Source organism: Thamnophis sirtalis, unplaced genomic scaffold, assembly GCF_051295495.1.
Source record: "Thamnophis sirtalis isolate CommonGarterSnake01/CBP01778 unplaced genomic scaffold, rThaSir2_p1.2 scaffold_12, whole genome shotgun sequence".
In the NCBI taxonomy this organism is placed as follows: domain Eukaryota; kingdom Metazoa; phylum Chordata; class Lepidosauria; order Squamata; family Natricidae; genus Thamnophis; species Thamnophis sirtalis.
In genome coordinates this window covers 53,769,013-53,789,720 of record NW_028261392.1, presented here as the reverse complement: position 1 = coordinate 53,789,720, position 20,708 = coordinate 53,769,013, and the positions used below count along the sequence as shown (strand labels likewise).

General features: G+C 40.9%; 2 protein-coding genes across 2 annotated transcripts in view; both read left to right on the top strand.

The window, feature by feature from the left end:
• The window catches only part of TEDC1 (tubulin epsilon and delta complex 1), a 69,306-nt gene extending 53,704 nt beyond the window's left edge, over nucleotides 1-15,602 (top strand). The window contains exons 8-9 of the mRNA XM_087726599.1: nucleotides 5,862-5,920; nucleotides 15,452-15,602. Of these exons, the coding sequence (XP_087582725.1) occupies nucleotides 5,862-5,920; nucleotides 15,452-15,599 (207 nt within the window). The 3' untranslated portion in view covers nucleotides 15,600-15,602. The remainder of the gene's footprint in view (nucleotides 1-5,861; nucleotides 5,921-15,451) is intronic.
• A 554-nt stretch (nucleotides 15,603-16,156) lies between these two features.
• Nucleotides 16,157-18,851, top strand: TMEM121 (transmembrane protein 121). The gene has a single exon (XM_014054328.2). It carries the CDS (start codon nucleotides 16,160-16,162, stop codon nucleotides 17,096-17,098), a length of 939 nt encoding a protein of 312 aa, XP_013909803.2. The 5' UTR covers nucleotides 16,157-16,159; the 3' UTR covers nucleotides 17,099-18,851.
• Nucleotides 18,852-20,708: the final 1,857 nt, after the last annotated feature.

Sequence of the window (20,708 nt, the reverse complement as noted above, 5' to 3'; positions counted from 1 at the left end):
CTGAACAACTGCCACAAAAAAGTCATCAAATTGGATCGGGCACACGGGTAACCCACTTTATAGCTATCACCACTTATGACTATGATGGACAGGCTCCATTACAATCATAAGTCAAGGACTATATTACTTTATACCATAATTGTGACTAAAAAGGAATACCATATTTTTCAGAGTATAAGACGCACCTTTTCCCCCTAAAAAGAGGCTGAAAATCTGGGTGCGTCTTATACATCGAATACAGCAGTTTTTGCCCCCTGAAGCCCTGCCCCCTTCACCAGAATGACTGAGCAAAGCCTTATGGAGGCTTTCAGAGAGTTGCTGGGAGCTGGGGAGGGCAGAAATTAGCAAAAACGGGCCGTTTTTTGCCCCCCGGCAGCACTCTATAAGCCTCCATAAGGCTATGGCTGCAATATTTTTGATAAAAAAGGCCTGTTTTCGTGAAAAACAGCCTGTTTTTTTGCTCATTTTTGTCTCTCCCCAGGAGCACTCTGCAAGCTCCCCCAAGGCTATTCATGCCCTTTTTTTAATAAAGAAAAACATTCTGGGGAGGTTTGCAGAGTGCAAAAACTTTTTTTTCCCCTTTTGGAAAGCTGTTTAGTTAAGAGTGGCAAAATACCAATCATAATGTCAGCAGGCTAAATGAAACAAACTTAAATGTAAACTAAAGGGCATCATGCAGACTTTCAATTTTTCAAAACAAGATTTATAAACCTGGTTCTGTTATAATAATTGATGAAGTTAATATCTTTATTGTGACCAAAGAAATACCCTGTTTCCCTGAAAATAAGATCTCCCCAGATAATAAGCCCAATCGGGCTTTTCAGCGCATGCGCTAAAATAAGCCCTCCCCTGAAAATAAGCTCACCCCAAAAATATTGCAACACAGCAGCCATGAGGTGACCACACTCGCTGCCTCCTGCACCTCAAAAATAATAAGACCTCCCCAAAAATAAGGTCAAGTGCTTATTTTGAGGTTTAAAGAAAAGAAGACCCTGTCTTATTTTCGGGGAAACACGGTAGTTATAAAATTGTCAACAAATACAATAGGATTCTTCTTCAGGCTAAATGTTAAACAAATTAGCAAAATGATAAGACAAAAATTTGAGCCATTATTGAAAACTCCCCAAACACTTTTAATGTCAGAAATGCAGAAATGTATTAAATATTATTTGAATTTAAAAGTTAGAATTTTATTTGAGGACTATATTATGTACAGAACTGATATGCAAATTGGGCTTGTGTAATATGTTTATACTAACCTCCCTCCCAAATTTATGCTTGAACTTTGTCTGTCACCCACCCTTCTTGCTGAGTACAGTAGTTGTAACATACAGTTCTCACTAGAGGCCTTTCTTGGTGTTATGCATTTTTGTCCTCTCTGGGAACTTAGATATAAGTAGTCCTTGACATAAATCACAATTGAGCCCAAACTTTCTGTTGCTAAATGAAACATTTGTTAAGTGAATTTTGCCCCATTTCACAACCTTGCTTGCCAGAGTTGTTAAGTGAATCGCTGCAGTTGTTAAGTTAGAAACGTAAGTGAATCTGGCTTCCCCATTGACTTTGCTTGTCAGAAGATCACTAAAAATGATTGTATGACCCTGTTACAATGCAACCATCATACATATGCCAAGCATTTGAATTTTCATTATGTGACCCTGGGATGTTGCAACATTCATAAGAGTGAAAAACAGTCATGTCCCTTTCTTAGTGCTGTTGTAACTTTGAATGGTCACTAAATGAACTGTTATAAATCAAGGACTTCCCCTATTGCTATACACTGGGGTTGTTGCTGCCTTAAACACTATTGTAATTTCTGAATTAGGTCTCTCACAGCAACGGTTCTCATAACCTCATAGCCAGGTCCTCTTCCAAAACCACAGTTGATGCTGCCAAGCTCCAGCAAGAAGAGAGAACCAGCAGCTAACTTGCCACCTAAGACATGAGCAGCATGGAACTCAGCAGGAGCCTCTACCATCCAGCCTGCAAATAGGAGGAAGGTAGAAATGCAGAGAATGCTTGAATATGCCAAAGGTCTGCTAAATCTGGCAGGATTAATTGGAGAGAAAACTAAAGCAGATCAAGGACAACTCTTCTTTGGTGAAGTCAGGGGCTGTTGTTATTGAGTAAATAGCTTTAGTAACTCCAAAAGGGCTGTTGGAACAGGGTTATTGTGAAGGCTTCAAGTTAATTCCTCCTGGGAGAATTTCCTGTTTCCTGAAATTCTGACCCTGGTAGTACTCGGGTCAGCTTGTACATAGCTGATTTAATAAACACATATTAACATATATGAATTTCAATCTTAAGTATCTGAACTAAGTAACAAAAGATAAATCTGGTATAAAGATAAATATTTCTTTTTGTGAAGCTAACATTGGGTCCTGAGAATACATAATGGAGCTCCGGACAAGTCTGAGGTTCATTCACACAGTTACTTTGCTGTGATTCCCTCCCATCCCAGAGTCAAGAGCAAAGATGGGTTTCTGCCGGTTCACCCTGGATTGGGTGAACCGGTAGTGGCGGTGGTAGGAGGCTCCGCCCACCCACCCAGATAAGTCTTCTCATGTGGAGAAGCATCACACAAGTGCACAAGCGTGCACGAGCAAACCAATTTAGTAAAATAAATTAAAACCCACCACTGATCAGGAGTAAGTCATTCAGCATAAATTCTGCTACCCCACAGAGTGCTCTCACCATACCTGCCTGGTTTGACATCGGCAATCAGGTGCCTGCTGCATTAGTTTAGTTTAGTTGAGTTGAGTTTATTTATAGGCCGCCCTTTTCCCTGAGGGGACTCAGGGCGGCTAACAACTTGTATGGGAGGGGGAAACATACGTTGACATATAAACACAATATATAATTAAAATCGAGCAACATTCATTCAACATTCGGGTGGGGGTGGATTATACTCTCATTGCTTCCACCCACCCAACTCATTCCTGCAACATGGCAAGGGAAGTGTTTGGGGGTTTTCCTTGCCTGAAACGGAAATAACATGAACCATATTATAACTCATCAGTGCAAAATGCATGCTAAGATGTCACATATAAGGCTTTACTTCTCCATACAGTCATTTTTTTCTTTTTCCCCCTCTGCAAACGACTATCAACCTTTAAACATTAGATGGGGGAAAAAGAGTTCATGACCCTTACTGATTTCCACAGCCCAGATGCAGCTGCTACATAAGTGTTCTTGTCATGCCTTGATAATGATGTTCACTTAACTATGTTCCCCAAAATAAATTAATAGCAAATAGAGATAGCAATAGCAATAGCAGTTAGACTTATATACCGCTTCATAGGGCTTTCAGCCCTCTCTAAGCGGTTTACAGAGTCAACATATTGCCCCCAACAATCTGGTTCCTCATTTTACCCACCTCAGAAGGATGGAAGGCTGAGTCAACCTTGAGCCGGTGAGATTAGAACCGCTGAACTGCAGATAACAGTCAGATCAGATATTTGGGGTACCATCTTGCCTAACATCCTCCATATGAATGAACAGTGTTCTCAAATGTGAAATGTTATATTTTTGAGAATGGTCAGAAAAACAGGAAAGGTCTGCATAATATCCCATATTACTGTATGAGTCAGAGGGGAGGGAAAGAGAGAGGGGGGGGGCTGGAGAGCCAGGTTGATATAGTGGTTAGGGTACCATTTGTACATTGCTGGATAAAAATATTTTTTTTAATGTTTAGAAAATTCTAATTAGTAAAGTTTTCTCTAGGAAGGGAACTGGACAGTAAGAAATGCAGGAACAGTTCAAAATAGGGGCAGGAAGTTGGATGTCCCACATACTCCATTTAATTTAGAGAGTCCACTGTATTTTGACTTACAAGACAAAATTGCTCCATGAGAAAATTCACCAAATTGGGCTTGGCATTGTACAATTGCTAGGAAGAAAGGAAATGTCTGTACAGTGTTCCTTACCACCTTACTTGCACTTTTCTTTGTCTAGACAAGTGGCCCATTTCCAGACAAATTACTTGGCTGGAGAATTCTCCATTTCTATTTTTAGTAAGTTTCCTCCAGGGCTTAAAAGTGGCTTAGAGCTATAATGAAAGCAAAATCACCACACAAGAGATAGGTATCCTCAGAATGATACAGTCCAACTTAAGTTTCTTGTTTTTCTCCCTATCCATTACTTCTATTCCATAACCCAAACAAGTAATAAAGCTTTACTTTGGAAGGACTCCTCACTTGTCCTTCCTCCACAGAATGCAGATTCCTACCAAGAAATGGTGCTCAATTCCACACACTGCCATTTCACTATGGCACTTCAGCTCCAAAAAAGAAATGAGGCTCAATAACCTCGCCCATTTTCATGGGAGGCATTTGCACTTTAAAAAAGCAATCTCCCGTACCAAGTGACCTTTCCCCCTTCTCCCGTGTCTTGGCCAAGAGAGATCAACACATCAGTCAGCAGAGGAAATCAGATAGTTTAGATGAGCACTTTGAATGCTTTGAAAGCTTTATTCCATTACATTTCAAAATGCGTAATTAATTTCCAAAGCAACAAGGATCTTGCACAGAGTATTCCAATCTTAAACTAATTAGACCCATAAACATGAAGGTTGATGAAGCTCTTTCAAAAACTGAAGAAGAAGTGGTTCTAAAAGGAAACCCGTTCATCATAAAGTCTCTCATTTGTAATCTACCTGATATTACATGACAGAGTTTTGTTAAACACCAACTAATTGTAATAGAAAAGGAAACAACTCCAACTTCAATTGTTAGAGAAGCTCTCTGGGTCCTAGGTGAGATAACACTTGGATAACACTAAATAGATAACATTTGGATGGTAAATGTCGATATAGATTCTCAGTCATCCAAGTCATGGTCAGGGGTAGGATTCAATATTTTTACTACCCGCTCTGGCTTGGTGTATATGGCAAGGGAAGGATACTGTAAAATCTCCATTTCCTCTCCATTTCAGGGGAATGTTACTGCAAAATCCCCATTTCCTCCACATCAACTGGGACTCGAGAGGCAGAGAATAGATGGGCGCAGGGCCAGTCAGAGGTGGTATTTACCAGTTCTGCGAACCACTCAAAATTTCCACTACCGGTTCTCTGAAGTACTCAAAATTTCCGCTACCAGTTCTCCGAACTACTCAAAATTTCCACTGCTGGTTCTCCAGAACTGGTCAGAACCTGCTGAATACCACCTCTGGTCTTGGTTGTCCCAAAGGTGCTTTTTCAAGAGGCAACTGGACTTCCTGTTTTTTTTTCTTTGAAGACATTTCACTTCTGATCCCAGAAGCTGTGGGACCTGGGTACTTGAGAGACCGCCTGCTACCAATTACCTCCCAAAGACCCATTAGATCACACAGATTAGGCCTCCTCCGGGTTCCGTCTACTAGCCAATGTCATCTGGCTACTACCCGGGGGAGGACCTTCTCTGTGGCGGCTCCGGCCCTTTGGAATGAGCTCCCCGCAGAGATTCGGACCCTCACCTCTCTCCAGGCCTTCCGACAAGCCGTTAAAATCTGGCTGTGTCGGCAGACCTGGGGTCGATGAGTTCCCTTCCCCTCTCGAATCGTGTGGCTGTTGGTTGTTTTAAATTCCCTGTACTTTTTGTTGTAGTTCTTGTGTTTCCCTTCCCCTCCTTTGGGTTTGTGCGCCGCCCTGAGTATCCCCGGGAATAGGGCGGCATATAAATAAAATGAACCTTGAACCTTGAACCTAACTGCTATTGCTATTCCTATTGCTATTGCCTCGCCATACTGACCAACCATGTCCCATTCTGCATGTAACCACTAGTCCTTCTCTTTGTTAGACTAGACATATGTAGTTCCTGTTCCTTGTACAATTTAGCCTCCAGACCACTTACCATTTTTGTTGCTCTTTTCTGCACTCTTTCCAGAGTCTCAGTATCTTTTTTGAATCGTGGGACCCAGAACTTGGAACTTGGAACCAGTACAGGTAGGCTTTGATTTACAACAATTTGTTTAGTGACCATTCAAAGTTACAACAGCACTGAAAAAGTGACTTATGGCAGTTTTTCACACTTACAACCATTGCAGCATCCCCAAGGTCATGTGATCAAAATTCAGAATTCAGACATTTATGGATATTTGCAGTGTCCCAAGGTCATGCAATCACTTTTTGCGATCTTCTGTGAAACAAAGTTAATGGGAAAGCCAGACTTACTTAACAACTATGGCATTAACTTAACAACTGTGGCAAGAAAGGTCATAAAATCGGGCAAAATTTACTTAACAAATATCTCACATAGCAACAAAAAATTTGAGCTCAGTTGTGTTCGTAAATTGATGACTACAAATGTGGCCTCAATAGTGCAGTATAGAATGGTAGTTTCAGTTCTTGTGATGCTATACCTGTTGCTGCAGTTTAGGAATGCAGCAGCTGCAGCATATTGCTGGCTCATATTTAAATGATAGTCCATTAGGACATCAAATTTCAAGTTCTCCCAGTTACTATTGTTGAGCCAGGTACCACCTAGTCATGTGTGCATTTGGTTTTTCCTGCCTAAGTGAACTGCGTCTTGTTGAATAGGATCCAATGCTCAAGTCTGTCAAGATCATACTGAATCTTGAATCTGGTTGGGGCTATCTGCAAATTTGACCCATTGTATCCCTCATCTATATCATTTATGATATTGAAGAATACTGGGCTTAAGACAGAGCCTTGAGTTACCCAACTGCATTCTTTCCTCAATCTAGATGTAGTTCCATTGAGGACAACATGATGAGTGGGGTTGATCAGCCAATTGTAAATCCATCTGTGGTGACGCAGTCTTCCACATTGTACTATCTTATCAAGATGTTGACTGTGGTATACAGTACTTTGTCAAATTCCTTACTAAAATCACGTATTTCCCTGCTCCACTAATTTAGTCACGTTGTCAAAGATGACAATAAGTTTTTTCTGGCATTCATTATTTTTAACAAACCCATGTTGGTTTCTAGTAATAGCTCTGCTAGTTTCTAGGTGCTCACAAATCTGCTGCTTGATTATCCTTTCCAGAATCTTTCGAGGTATTGATGTCAGGGTGACTGGACTGTAGTTTGCTGGATTCATTTTTCCCCTTTTGAAGATTGGAATCCCCATCAGCACTTTTTCAGTCCTTTTATAGTTCTGTGGTGCTCCAGGAGCTTTGAAATATTTCTTTAAGTAGTTCTGCCCTGCGTGTGATGCACCTGACCCACGGGCCGCCAGTTTGACAGGCCTAGACTGGAAGATCTCCAAGTCTCTTCCAAATGTGTCATTCCGGTTTCTATATTTTTTTCTATGCTATCTGTCACCTTCTTGCCATTTTCTCCCATTAGTGGACCAATCAATTCCTTGATTTTCTTCTTGTTCTTTATATACTGAAAGAAAGTGGGTTTTGGTATTTTTTTCCAAGTCTGTCAGAATCACATCCAGAAAGCACACACAGATAACTGATTCAGCAGGATTCATTAACTTCTTTATATACATAAATTAGACGTGAGTAAATATACAATACCAATAGTGGATTCTCCAACGTGGTAGTAGTTACAGGCAAAACACAGGCAGAGGAGAGGTTGGTTTCAGTTAAGCAGCCATTCCCAGGCTTCTTACTGTCTGGCATGGCTCTCAGTCACCAAATAGTTTATTTATTTATTTATTTATTTATTAGACTTATATACCGCTTCATAGGGCTTTCACCCTCTCTAAGCGGTTTACAAATTTTTTAGCAAATTGAGTCAGCAACTTGCCCCCACAGTCCGGGTCCTCATTTCACCCACCTCGGAAGGATGGGAGGCTGAGTCGACCTTGAGACGGTGAGATTTGAACCGCTGAACTGCAGCTAAAGCTAAAGTGGCCTGCAGTACTGCACCCTAACCACTGCGCCACCTCGGCTCCAATAGTTCCCATTGGCTGACCCAGTTGCCATGCCTATACACTGGCTGGCCTTGTTACCATGTCCTATTCCAGTCAGTCACCAATGGCTGACCTGTTGCTATGTCCTATTCCAGTTCATGAATATTCTGACACGCCTCCCTTCATGACTGGAATAGAAATAAAACCGAATAACCTAATATTCTTCCCAGACTTGTGTTTGAAGACCCAAATTCACAATTCCCCTCAAATACCTGAAAATCCTTTTTACTGATACATGAAACAAAGATCATTCACAAATGCTAATAATTGACAATCCCCACCTTGTAACTTTACAATGTATATGCAACCATCAGCCTTGCAACTCTTGAACACTTCAATGTAGTATCTAGAGAGATATTCCAATTCCTGGCTGACTGCTTCAGCCCATAAATGGCCTTGTTCAATTTATACACCGTGTTAGGCTTTTTACTTTCATACCCTGGTGCTTGAACCATGTAAATTTCTTCCTCTAACTCAGCATTGAGGAATGCTGTGGTTATGTCAAAATGCCAAATTTTATGGCCATATGCTGCTGCCAGTGCTAGTGCCAGCCTTATGCTTTCACTTTTTTTTTCCCATCTCAATTCAAAAGTTTTATTTCTTTTAAAAACACAAATATTTCATCATTCCTCAATCAATAAAACATCGAAGTACAATTTTTTTTGTATGCCTCTCCCTCCCTCCACCCCCCACCCCCCCTCCTCCCCCTCCCGACTTCCCAGAACCCGTACACGGTATGGATTTTTCACAAACACAGTCTAAAATCTATTGAGAAAAAAGAAATAAAGAAATTAATGACATTCTACATTGACCTTAGCTTCTTCTTGCTGAACTAACTTTAAACAATTTAAATCATTTCTGATCTTAAGCATAGGCTAACTGGAATTTCTTGGTCCCGTATTTATTTTGTATATAGTCAACCCATTTTTTCCAGTCTCGTTTATATCTCTCATTTGAGTGATCTTTAAGATATGCCGATATTTTAGCCATCTCGGCTAAGTTTGTAACTTTCAATGTCCATTCTTGAGTTGTAGGCAAGTCTTCCTTCTTCCAGTATTGCGCCACCAACAGTCTTGCTGCCGTTATTAGGTGCAGAATCAAGTTAGTCTCTACCACTGTAAAGTCAGTACATATACCTAATAAAAATAACTGAGGAGTAAACTTTATCCTTCTTTTAAAGATATTTTGCATAATCCACCATATTTTTATCCAGAATGCCTTAACCTTTTGGCAGGTCCACCATATGTGATAATATGTAGCATCGAGCTTTCACTCTTCACTGTTGGCTCAAATACCTCCTCATAGTGCACATTTTTCTGTGAAAAACATTGTGCCACTAACTTTGCTTTATATTGTACCTCATTATTGGGTGGTACTTTCTTCATATATACCCACTTGCATCCTACAGCTTTGCTACCCTGTGGCAGTCATAGATGTGAACATTCCATGTTCACCCATGGATTTCATTTCTTTGTCCATGGCTTCTTTCCACTTGTTCACATTTAGGTAATTCCAATAGTTCTTTATATTTCCTTGGCTCAAACCAGACATTAAACACCTTTACTTTACTAGCAGAATACCTGTCAGGTGGAATCCCCTAGTTCCATCGCTCTGACTTGCGTGGCATTGACTGCTGCTGTGTTTCAACCCTCTTTCTTCATATCTTTTTCAGCTTCTCCTTCCTGAACGCTGACACCATCACTGTGAGTTACCATCACTGAGTTACCATCACTAAGTGGATCACCGTCACTAAGTGGATCATGCCAAAATTTACATCAATTCTGTTCCAATTTTGCTCTGCGAAGCTAGCAGGCCTGGAAATCACTATTCTTTTGTCCTCATTGCTAAAGCGATAGCTCTTTAAGCCTGGCTCATAACCCATAAACCTGAGCTTTCTAGCCTTTGGTTGTCCTTTTCTTCTAACTGCTTTTGGAATATGCACCCGTTTCATCCCTATAAGTTAGGATTAAGTCCAGAATAGGTGACCTTCTATTCTCACCTTTCAGGTGACAAAATTGACAGCTAGGCATGTCAAAAACCTGTTCAATCACCAACTTGCTGCGCAGTTTGCTTCTCAATTGATGTTATGTACATTTTTGCCAGTATTTCCATTGTTTATTTTGCTTGTAGCTTCTATCATGATCTAATAACTAAGGCTGGATGAAAATAGCCTTCTAAAAGGTTTGTGCTATATTTCTCCATCTGAAGCCTATCAAGCCATCTGTCACTATATGAAACATATTTGTTTTGGATTATTTTTTCTTTCTTTCATATTTTGGAGATTATATATTTCAAATGTTAGAGATGCCAGTTCTCCAAGGATCCAGTCCTGCAGCAATTATTAAATGACTTTGATTTGTTACATTGCTGTTTTCTGAGTGGCAGAACCGTGACAATTGTGAAGCCTAGCTCAAGAACAACGTAACAAAATCCAGTCAAAGTTCAGATCCAAAATTCTGTTCTTTATTTGCTTTAACATTTAGAAAGAACCTTACCAGACGAAACCTTTACTACCTTTATCCCTATCAATATACCCTGGGAGATTCTAGGGTAAGGATGTCAAACTCAATTTCATTGAGGGCCACATCAGGGTTGTGGTTGACTTTGGGGGACTGGGTGGGCATGGCCAGGATGGACATCTTTCCTCCCTCCCTCCTCATTCTCATCTCCTTCCTTCCTTCCTTCCTTCCTTCCTTCCTTCCTTCCTTCCTTCCTTCCTTCCTTCCTTCCTTCCTTCCTTCCTCTCTCCCTCCCTCTCCTCCTCCTCATTCCCAACTCCTTCCTTCCTTTCCTCTTCCTCCTCCATTCCCTTTCCTGGGGGAGAAGGTGACCCCCGGCTTTAAATGTGATCTTTGTTAAGAGCCAGGGATGCCCACTCAGATACCCGCTGCTTGTTTTTTCCCCAAAAGAAAAAATATCGTAACATTTTCCCCATATTAATTAACATTTAAGAGCCCAGATGACTCTTTTGTGGTGGCTTCTGGGGCCTTCTTTTTACCATGCTGGCGGTTGGTGCACACCAACGTGATATTGGGGCTGGAGCCAAGCACTCTGACGCTCTGTGGCCAAGTTGCCAGCAACAGCGGCATTTTATTGCCCCCTCCCAGGGACGGAACCCAGTTGCATCTCTAAACTTAGGAACTGCCTCATCACATTGTTTGGCCAACCATCCTGCAGTTTCCCCTCATTCATCCCTTTTTCCATTGTCGAGAACATTTCTCTGTCAGAAGGTGGAATAAGAACCTGTTGGGGCATTGCAGGTGAGATTGGACTGGGGTGTCAATCTCTGGGTTGGCCACTGCCCAGTTATCTGACATGGCGCCATCTGCTGAGGGAGAGCAGGTGCCCACTAGCATCTCTCCCATACATGAACTGGATGGAAAACCTATTGCGGGGTTGCTTGATTCACAAGTTGAAGCCCAAACAGTGATGGCTGGCTAGGGGAAGATATGGCCCAAACCCCTTTCTGCTGGCTGGGTTGATTTTCCCATGTTGGTGGCCAAGCAGGCAGCCACAGACATCTCTCCCATCCATGACCTGGGAAGAAAACCCAATTTGGTGTTGCTTGATTCACTGGCTGCAGCCCAAACATCGGTGGCTGACTAATGAGAGATACTGGCCAAATCCCTTCCTGCTGGCTCAGCATTTATCACTGTATGGAAGGAGTAATTATCTCCACTCCAGTCCATTGCAGCTTTTGCTAGTGAAGGAAGGGAAATATCCACTCATGTTTGGCTGTGCAAGTTGGTCTGGGAGGCTCCGATCATCTGGTTGGCTGCTAGGTGATTGCTTTGGTTCCTTCAAGCCGTGTGTTGAAATAGCTTTTCCAACCCCCTCTGGCTGCGACCGCATCTTTCCAGACACTATAAATCTCTCGCCTTCCTCCTCCACAGATTCCTTTGTAAAAGTGGAAGGTTTGCAGAGAAGTAACTTGTCCTCTGCTTCCATTCTCAAAGGCTCGATTTTCATCTTCACTGATATTTTACGCTGACCAGGTCAGGTCAGTGTTGGGAGTCAGCACCCCTCGCCAGCACCCCGTGCAGGGGTTGCTAATGATTTATTTTTAAAGGAGATTCAGGTTAGTGTCAGTGTTCCAAATATCATCCAAAATTAAATCAGAGTCAAGGCAAAGCGTTGCTCTAAGTTCCAATTTATTAAGGGAGACATGTTGGCACATTTTTGAAACCCGAATCTGAAAACTTCCTGGGGTTTCCACCCAGTTGAAAGTCCATGATCTTGCCCCCACACCCACAAGTCCATCACATGGTCCAATCTTCCATTGCCATGCTGGCATCTCCGCCCATTCCACTTCCAGTCAGGTGCAGAGACAAAGAATGACCTTGGGCTTCTAGAAAGGAATGTTTTATTTTGACAAACACATTCTACTCCTTACTATTCCCCCTCCCAATTACCCAACTAATGAAACAGCATAGTAAAATAACAGATAGTATGGCAGGCCAAAAGGAATATGATTGCAGGCCTGACACAGTGACTATCCTAACTTTCTTCCTCTTCCCATGGTTCAGCTTACTCTGGTATCTTGTGTCACCCATGTCCTTGGAATGTGTTCCCTCCTTCTTGGGAACCTGCTGCAATATTCTAGTCCATCACATCACCTCCCTTTTGTAGGCACATTCCATCACACATCTTTTTTCTTGATATTTTAATTGGCCATGGCAGCATCTTAGTCATATGTATTCATAATATTTAATACATGTAATGATTTATTGCATTATAATGAATAAGATGTTCCCTTATTTGTATAACATATTGGGTTGAATGCAAAGAATATAATTGGAGGTCATATGCTGAAACATATGCAGATACAAACTCAAACCTATCATTACTGTGCAGATAACCTCATTTTGGAATCCATAGTTAGAATTGCAGAAATGGTTCCCAAGGGATATTTAAAAGATTTCTATGGCTATTCTTTCTTGACAACAACCATTAGTGCATTTTCTTTCTTATTCTTTCTGGTCATGGCCCAGTTCTTTCTTGTTCTATAAATGCATACCTGGGCCAGAAGAATGAATCTGATACAATATATTTTGCCTTCTGAAATATATATTTCCTGAGAGGAGTTGAGAAAGTGCTGTGAATAGATGAAAAATTAGTTTAAAGCTTCAAAATTGATGTTAGGTTGAGGTATAGAACAGAGGAAGAGGCATCTAATAAATGCAGCTTTAAAATGCTGATCAAGAGATACAGAGCTTTTTCTTTCCCCCAAGTATAAGGGAAAGTGAGAAAAGAGGTGATTGCTTCAAGTTAAGATGAGCACATTCACAGGGGGCTTAGTGTCTTGGGAAGATTGGATCGTATAATATGGTCTCCCGAAATCAATTTAAAAGGGGGCTAACTGAAGTGGTAAAGTAAAGTCATATCAATAGAATGAGATTTGGTTGTATTTTGGAATGAGATATTTTTCTAATATCTCTAATATTTCTAATATATGAGGCAAACTTTAGAATTTCTCCCCTTTTTCTTTATACTACATAATATTTGGCGGGGGTGTTAGAAGATTTAAATGGACAGAAATATATATATATATATGTATGTATGTATGTATGTATGTACGTACGTACGTACGTACGTACGTACGTACGTACGTACATACATATATATTCTGAGGTTTTTGCGGGTGCTAGTAAGTAGGTCTTTGGTTATTCGGGTTTTCTCCCACATAAAATTGGAGGTGTCTTGGCGACGTTTCGACAAAGTCTCATTCGTCATCTTCAGGCTTCATGCTTCCAGGAGCAATGTGAGATCTCAGCTGTTTCTTCCTTTTAACTGCCAGTGGAGGTTTGAGCTGATTGGGTGGGAGCTTGGTTATGTTCTGATTGGGTGGAGGTGTGTTCTGATTGGTTGGGGGTTTGTGTTTCATGTAAAGATAGGAGGGGTTTAAAGAGGCTAATGGTGCAGTTTCAGTCTGGTTTCTGGTCCTTGGTCATACCTCATCATCAGATCTCACATTGCTCCAGCATGAAGCCTGAAGATGACGAATGAGACTTCGTCGAAACGCCGCCAAGACACCTCCAATTTTACACGGGAGAAAACCCAAATAACCACACACACACACACACACACACACACACACACACACACACACACACACACACACAGATACATACATACATACATACATACATACATACATACATACATATATATATATATATATATATATATATATATATATATATATGTTTTTTATTTGTGCTGATAAATAAATAAAGAGAGACTAGTATAGATCTATTTCAAGCTATTTAGCTCTCATCAGCTAGCCATACCCTTACTGGGATTCGAATTTATTTATCAGCACAAATAAAAAACACAAATATAACAAAGGCAACAGTAAAAATATTGGGTTTCTGTCATGATGGACTCTTGTGACGAGCTGATTGACAGATGATGGAAGCAGTTAGCTTCCTCCCATAATTGGGGCTTACCAGGGGTTGTGACTCTAAATATACATACATACATACATACATACATACATACATACATACATACATTCATTCATTCATTCATTCATTCATTCATTCATTAGATTTTACAACCCCCGGTATGCCCAAATATGGGAGGAAGATCACTACTTCCATTCTCTGTCCTTCAGCTCATCACAAGAAACCATCCAGGCAGAAACCCAATATTTTTACTGTTGCCTTGTTGTTACATATGTTGTATTTGTGCTGATAAATAAATAAAGGGAGACTAGTATAGATCTATTTCAAGCTATTTAGCTCTCATCAGCTAGCCATACCCTTACTGGGATTTGAACCTGGGCTATATTACATACTAGGCAGACATCTTAGCCATTAGGCCACAGGCTCTTATCCATTATCAGCGAAGCCAGGGTGAAAGGTATCTATTAGATTTTACAACCCCTGTATGCCCAAATATGGGAGGAAGATCACTACTTCCATTCTCTGTCCTTTGGCTCGTCACAAGAGACCATCCAGGCAGAAACCCAATATTTTTACTGTTGCCTTTTTGTTACATATGTTGTATTTGTGCTGATAAATAAATAAAGGGAGACTAGTATAGATCTATTTCAAGCTATTTAGCTCTCATCAGCTAGCCATACCCTTACTGGGATTGGAATGGAAGTAGTGATCTTCCTCCCATATTTGGGCATACCGGGGGTTGTAAAATCTAATAGATACCTTTCATCCTGGCTTCGCTGATAACGGATAAGAGCCTGTGGCCTAATGGCTAAGATGTCTGCCTAGTATGTAATATAGCCCAGGTTCAAATCTCAATTTTAGAAAAGCAGTTAAAAGGAGGCTCATCGAAGGCAATTGCAGAACAATTGTATACTGTTATGCTGCAAATTTTATTTTGCCTAAATTTCCTTGACGACAGAGCTGCTTTTGTATCATTTGTAAAGCCAGCAGAGTTTCCCAAATGCAGGTTATTTGCCCCCCTCCCCAAAGGGTATTTAAGGTGTTTTGTAATACAAGATTGTAAAAAAGAGGAATTGTTCCTTTCCACTAATTTCAATAGCCATGCTGAAAAAGGCAGCTTCTTGAATCACGTGACTGAAACTTCCCTCACTTATTTTTCTTCTGGGTTTTTATTTTCCAGCTCAGAATGGATAGTAGCAAGAAAGAGATGCTGGATCAGAAGCCTCTCTTGGAAGTGCAAGTACTACTCTCCATGGATTCTGCTCCGGATAGAGTCATGGATGGAGGAGCAGGGGGACTTACAGGGGAAAAGATACCCTGGGAAATGATCACCCCTGTTTGCAGCTTTGAAAAACTCTGAATCATTCAGCTTTTGGGGAGCAATAAGTTTTGACCTGCTACTCTAGCATGCTACTATGGTTGATGCCTGATCATTTATTTAATTGCTGAAATGTGACGTGATGAGCTACTGCCAAGAATCTCATAAGGAGGATTATCTACAAGCCAGTGAGGGCTTCATCATTCTTCAAGAAGAACATTAATAGTGAAATTAAACAATTATAACTGAAATGAAGTCTCAAATGCTAACAACAGGCATGGTCAGAAGGTGAATGCTGTGGGAAGCAGCAAAGGATCTTTCTGCTGGTGGAAATCTTGATCTATATGCAGCAAACAATTCAGATGATTGCTATACTTTTGAGTGATCAGAACTTGAGGGTATCAGATGAAATATCAGGTTCATCTGTCATTGCCTTACTGGAATTTCTTTTATAATTAAGTTTTACTGCCAACGATTTCAAGAAATTTCACCCTTGGTAAATGTAAGACTGGCCCTTGGAGCAATACCACAAAGTGGGAAGAAAAGGGTGGGTAGTTCCATCATCTCATCATGGTGCTTCCACCCCCAGATAAGCGCCATGTGTGTCTTACTACCATTGTTATTATGACCAGCATGGCATTCATGGATGCTTATCTGGTAGAGCAGAACCAAGGGCCTCGTAAAATTGGTGTCTGCATCATTGTTCTGGTAGGAGACATCTGCTTTTTGATTGTGCTGCGCTATGTGGCCGTCTGGGTGGGGGCTGAGGTGAAGACAGCCAAACGGGGCTATGCTATGATTCTTTGGTTCCTCTATATCTTTGTGCTGGAAATCAAACTGTATTTTATATTCCAGAATTATAAGGCTGATAAGAGAAATCTGGAGACGGTGGCTAGAAAGGCACTGACCTTGCTTCTCTCTATTTGTGTGCCAGGATTGTACCTAGTGCTAGTAGCCTTGGACAGCATGGAATATATACGTACCTTCCGGAAGAAAGAGGATTTGCGAGGGCGTCTCTTCTGGGTGGCCTTGGACTTATTGGATATCTTAGATATTCAAGCCAACCTGTGGGAACCACAGAAGACTGGTCTGCCAATCTGGGCAGAAGGACTCATGTTCTTCTATTGCTACATATTGCTCCTGATCCTGCCCTGTGTTTCCTTGAGTGAGATTAGCATGCAAGGAGAGCATATTGCTCCCCAGAAAATGATGCTCTACCCTGTCCTGAGTCTGGTGACCATAAACATGGTTACCATATTCATCCGAGCCATTAATATGGTCCTGTTTCAAGACAGCAGAGTTTCTACAATCTTCATTGGCAAGAATATCATTGCCATTGCTACCAAGGTCTGCACATTCCTAGAATACAAGAAGCAAGTGAAGGAGTTCCCACAAAATGCCATTGCACTTGAGCTCCAGCAGAACTCAGTGCCCCACAACCAGACCCTCCACAATACACAAGGCCTTCCTCATGAGCCATCCCCCACCAGGGAGATTTTGGACACATGATGAGCCTCTTCTTAGATATCAGCATTGGTTCTTGTTTACTTGGATGGAGAGAATGGGCAGAGAAATAATACTGCTCTCATTCCAGCGTAGAGAGCTGCTTCTAGCACAAGATTTTAACAAATGGAGGAACATCCCCCTGCAACTCAGGTATTTCCAAGGGGCCCTCTGGAAAGAAAGCAAAACCAATGGACCTTCCAAGCAGAACCTCATCTACTCCAGCATCTGATCTTTTCTATCTGTTTGTTACCTGTGCTTCAACTTGTAAGGAATGAGAATTTGTTATCACAGCCTTTTTTAAAGAAAGGGACAGGGTGGGATGGGGCAGGATGGGAGAATCAGGACTGGCACTTCAGTCAGTGCACCAGTATATTGAGTCTTATTGGAAATGGTTGTGTTTACAGTTTCTTATTTTCAAACAAAACAAAAACAAAAAAAAAGGTCCTGTAAAGTTGCTGCAGAAAACTGGATTTGGGGCAGTTTTTTTAAATCTTTACTAAATAGATCCTTTGCTCTGTTCAGTTCCACTCAGCAAGCAGCAGCCTCACTCATTTGGCCAGGAAAGTTCTAACATTGCCAAAGTCTTCAGCCAGCCCTTCAAAGAATCTTATTTAACATCTCATATTTTAAGAACATTTAAAATGATTCAGTGCAAGATTTCTGTTTTTCAGAAAACAAGTATTTCTGTTTCATTCACGTGTATGCACACTTGAGTTCTGATGGAATGAAATTCCAGAGCTTTTCAAGCTACACTGGCCTGGGGCAACATACAGGTAGTACTATAAATGAAAACGGAGATTCACAGAATGATGAGCATTCACTTTTATTCCTGCAGCAGCTTAATTTATAACTGCTGCTTTTATATGAACTACACAGACAGCCTCTAAAATAAGGTATGGGACAACACCTTTAAGCAAAAACTATTGGGACACAAAACAGAGCAACAGTTTCCCAGCAAAAATGTTGCACAAGCCTGAAAGCAATGCAAGACTATTTTTTTCTTAGTGATCTCCCATTCCCTCACTGGTGTCTTGATCACATACCAACAGATTTTTTTTCCAGTGAGTGCTCATTCTGCATCAGATACCTCATTTGGCCATGCATAGCCATTCCTCACTTAGCAACCTAAAACAAGGAATCAAATTTGTTCTTTTGCCATCCCCATAAAAATATATAGTCAATCTTATTGTGGTGGGATTTACTATATGCTTTTTAAGCTCGGTCTTGTCATTAGGTAAGGATATGAACATTTGGCCTATAAGTAGAAAATATTCAACTCGTTTATTACAGTGAATGAAAGCAAGAGAATTGGCAGAAGAGAGTCTAAACATTCTTGTTATACAAAGTAGCCATTCTCTCAACCAAAAAAGCAGTGGAGAGGAATGTAAAGGGAAGAGGCAGTAGGAACATAAGTTTTGAAGATACTACCTATCTTGAAAGATGCAAATGTATAAGGATAATGCAGTCTTGCTCTGCATGGATCTGGGGTAGGGTATTGGGAATTAACCAAGTCACTACCTACATTGACCTTATTGCTCTTACTAGTTTACTAATTTTGGCCTCCCAAAACATGTTCAGGGTGTTGCTATCCCTGAAGGAAATATATGAAGATGCTTAGTGCATTTCATTATTTTGTCAATTGTCTGAGGTTTGTGTGATGCAGCTCCAAAGAGTTCAGTCACACCTTGGCCTGTGCATTTTATTTTGTTTGAAGATCATTCTATGTAATAAAGGGTTCTGGACACCCACCCACCAAGCATTTTTTTTGACGTGCATATTTTCCTTTTGTGGTTATTGTTGCTCTTATTTATCCAGAAATCAGCATGTCCTCTATGAACATCAAAGGTAAGAGCAATGAGTTAACTTTTGAACCAACAGTCTTTGCTTTTGTTCAAGTCTATGCAAATAGGCCATTAATCGATTAGGCAGACATCCAAAAACCACTTTGTAAAAGAGAACCCTTTCAACATAAAAGTTCATCAGAAGAGTATAGTTTTTTAAAGAAACATGGTTGAATAATTTGACAAGGTACAAGGAAAATGACTGATTCAAAATAGCCTTTCATGTGCCAGAGAATAGCACCAGGAAGGACCGTAAATAAATACCGTATTTTTCAGAATATAAGACGCACCTTTTCTCCCCCAAAAAAGAGGGTGAAGATTTGGGTGTGCCTTATACACTGAATGTAGCCCCCTCACCTCCATCAGAGGCCACAAATATGAGGTATGGAGGCAGCGATGGTCTGTGGCAATTCCTGAAGCCTGCAACAGCTGATTGGGGGTATTCCGGCAGTCTGATCCACTCGTCAATCAGCTGTGCTGAATCAGGTTGCAATAGGTTCTGAAGCTGATCTGGCTGGTCAGAGTTTCCAGCAGCAATCACATTCAGAAAGCACACACAAGTAAGCAAAATAACAATAATATACAATCCAATACCATAAGCAGGTTTTCCAAGGTAGCGGTAAATACAAGCAAAACACAAGCAATTTCACTTTCAGTTCTCAGCTAAGCCAGGAGGCTCCTTCCTGTCTCTTAGTTCGTCACATGACAAATACTCAGAGTCCAAATAGCCCTCATTGGTTGACCTAGTTGCTATGCCTATTCGTTGACTGACCTTGTTAACATGTGTTCCAAGTTAGGAAGCTAGCCATCTGAATACCATGGATGCTGGTGGGCAGAGGCAGATTTTTTTCTTCTTATTTTCCTCCCCAAAAACTAAGGTGTGTCTTATACTCCGGAGCATCTTATACTCCAAAAAATACGGTAAGGATTTTATTTTATCAAGCCAATTCCATTGTAGGTTTTCTATGCAAAATATGTAATACATTATAATAAAATATAATAGGTTTTTCATTATATTAAATTATATTTAATTTAAATATTATATATTTATATGACCTTAAGAGCCGAGGTGGTGCAGTGGTTAAATGCAGCACTGCAGGCTACTTCAGCTGATTGCAGTTCTGCAGTTCGGCTGTTCAAATCTCACCGGCTCAGAGTTGACTCAGCCTTCCATCCTTCCGAGGTGGGTAAAATGAGGACCCGGATTGTTGTTGGGGGCAATATGCTGACTCTGTAAACCGCTTAGAGAAGGCTGAAAGCCCTATGAAGCGGTATATAAGTCTAACTGCTATTGCTATTGCTATATAGTCAATCCATTTTTTCCAGTCTCGTTTATATCTCTCATTTGAGTGATGCATCTTGTTGAATAGGATCCAATGCTCAAGTCTGTCAAGATCATACTGAATCTTGAATCTGTCTTCCAAAATTTTGGCAATTGCCCCCAGGTTGGTGCTATCTGCAAATTTGACCCATTGTATCCCTCATCTATATCATTTATGATGTTGAAGAATACTGGGCTTAAGACAGAGCCTTGAGTTACCCAACTGCATTCTGCTCAACAATATTAGTAATGTTTGATTACTAATTACTAGGAGACGAGGTGGCGCAGTGGGTAGAGTGCAGTATTGCAGGCCACTTCAGCTGACTGATATCTGCAGTTCAGCAGTTCAAATCTCACCGGCTCAGGTTGACTCAGCCTTCCATCCTTCCGAGGTGGGTAAAATGAGGACCCAGATTGTAGGGGCAATATGCTGACTCTGTAAACCGCTTAG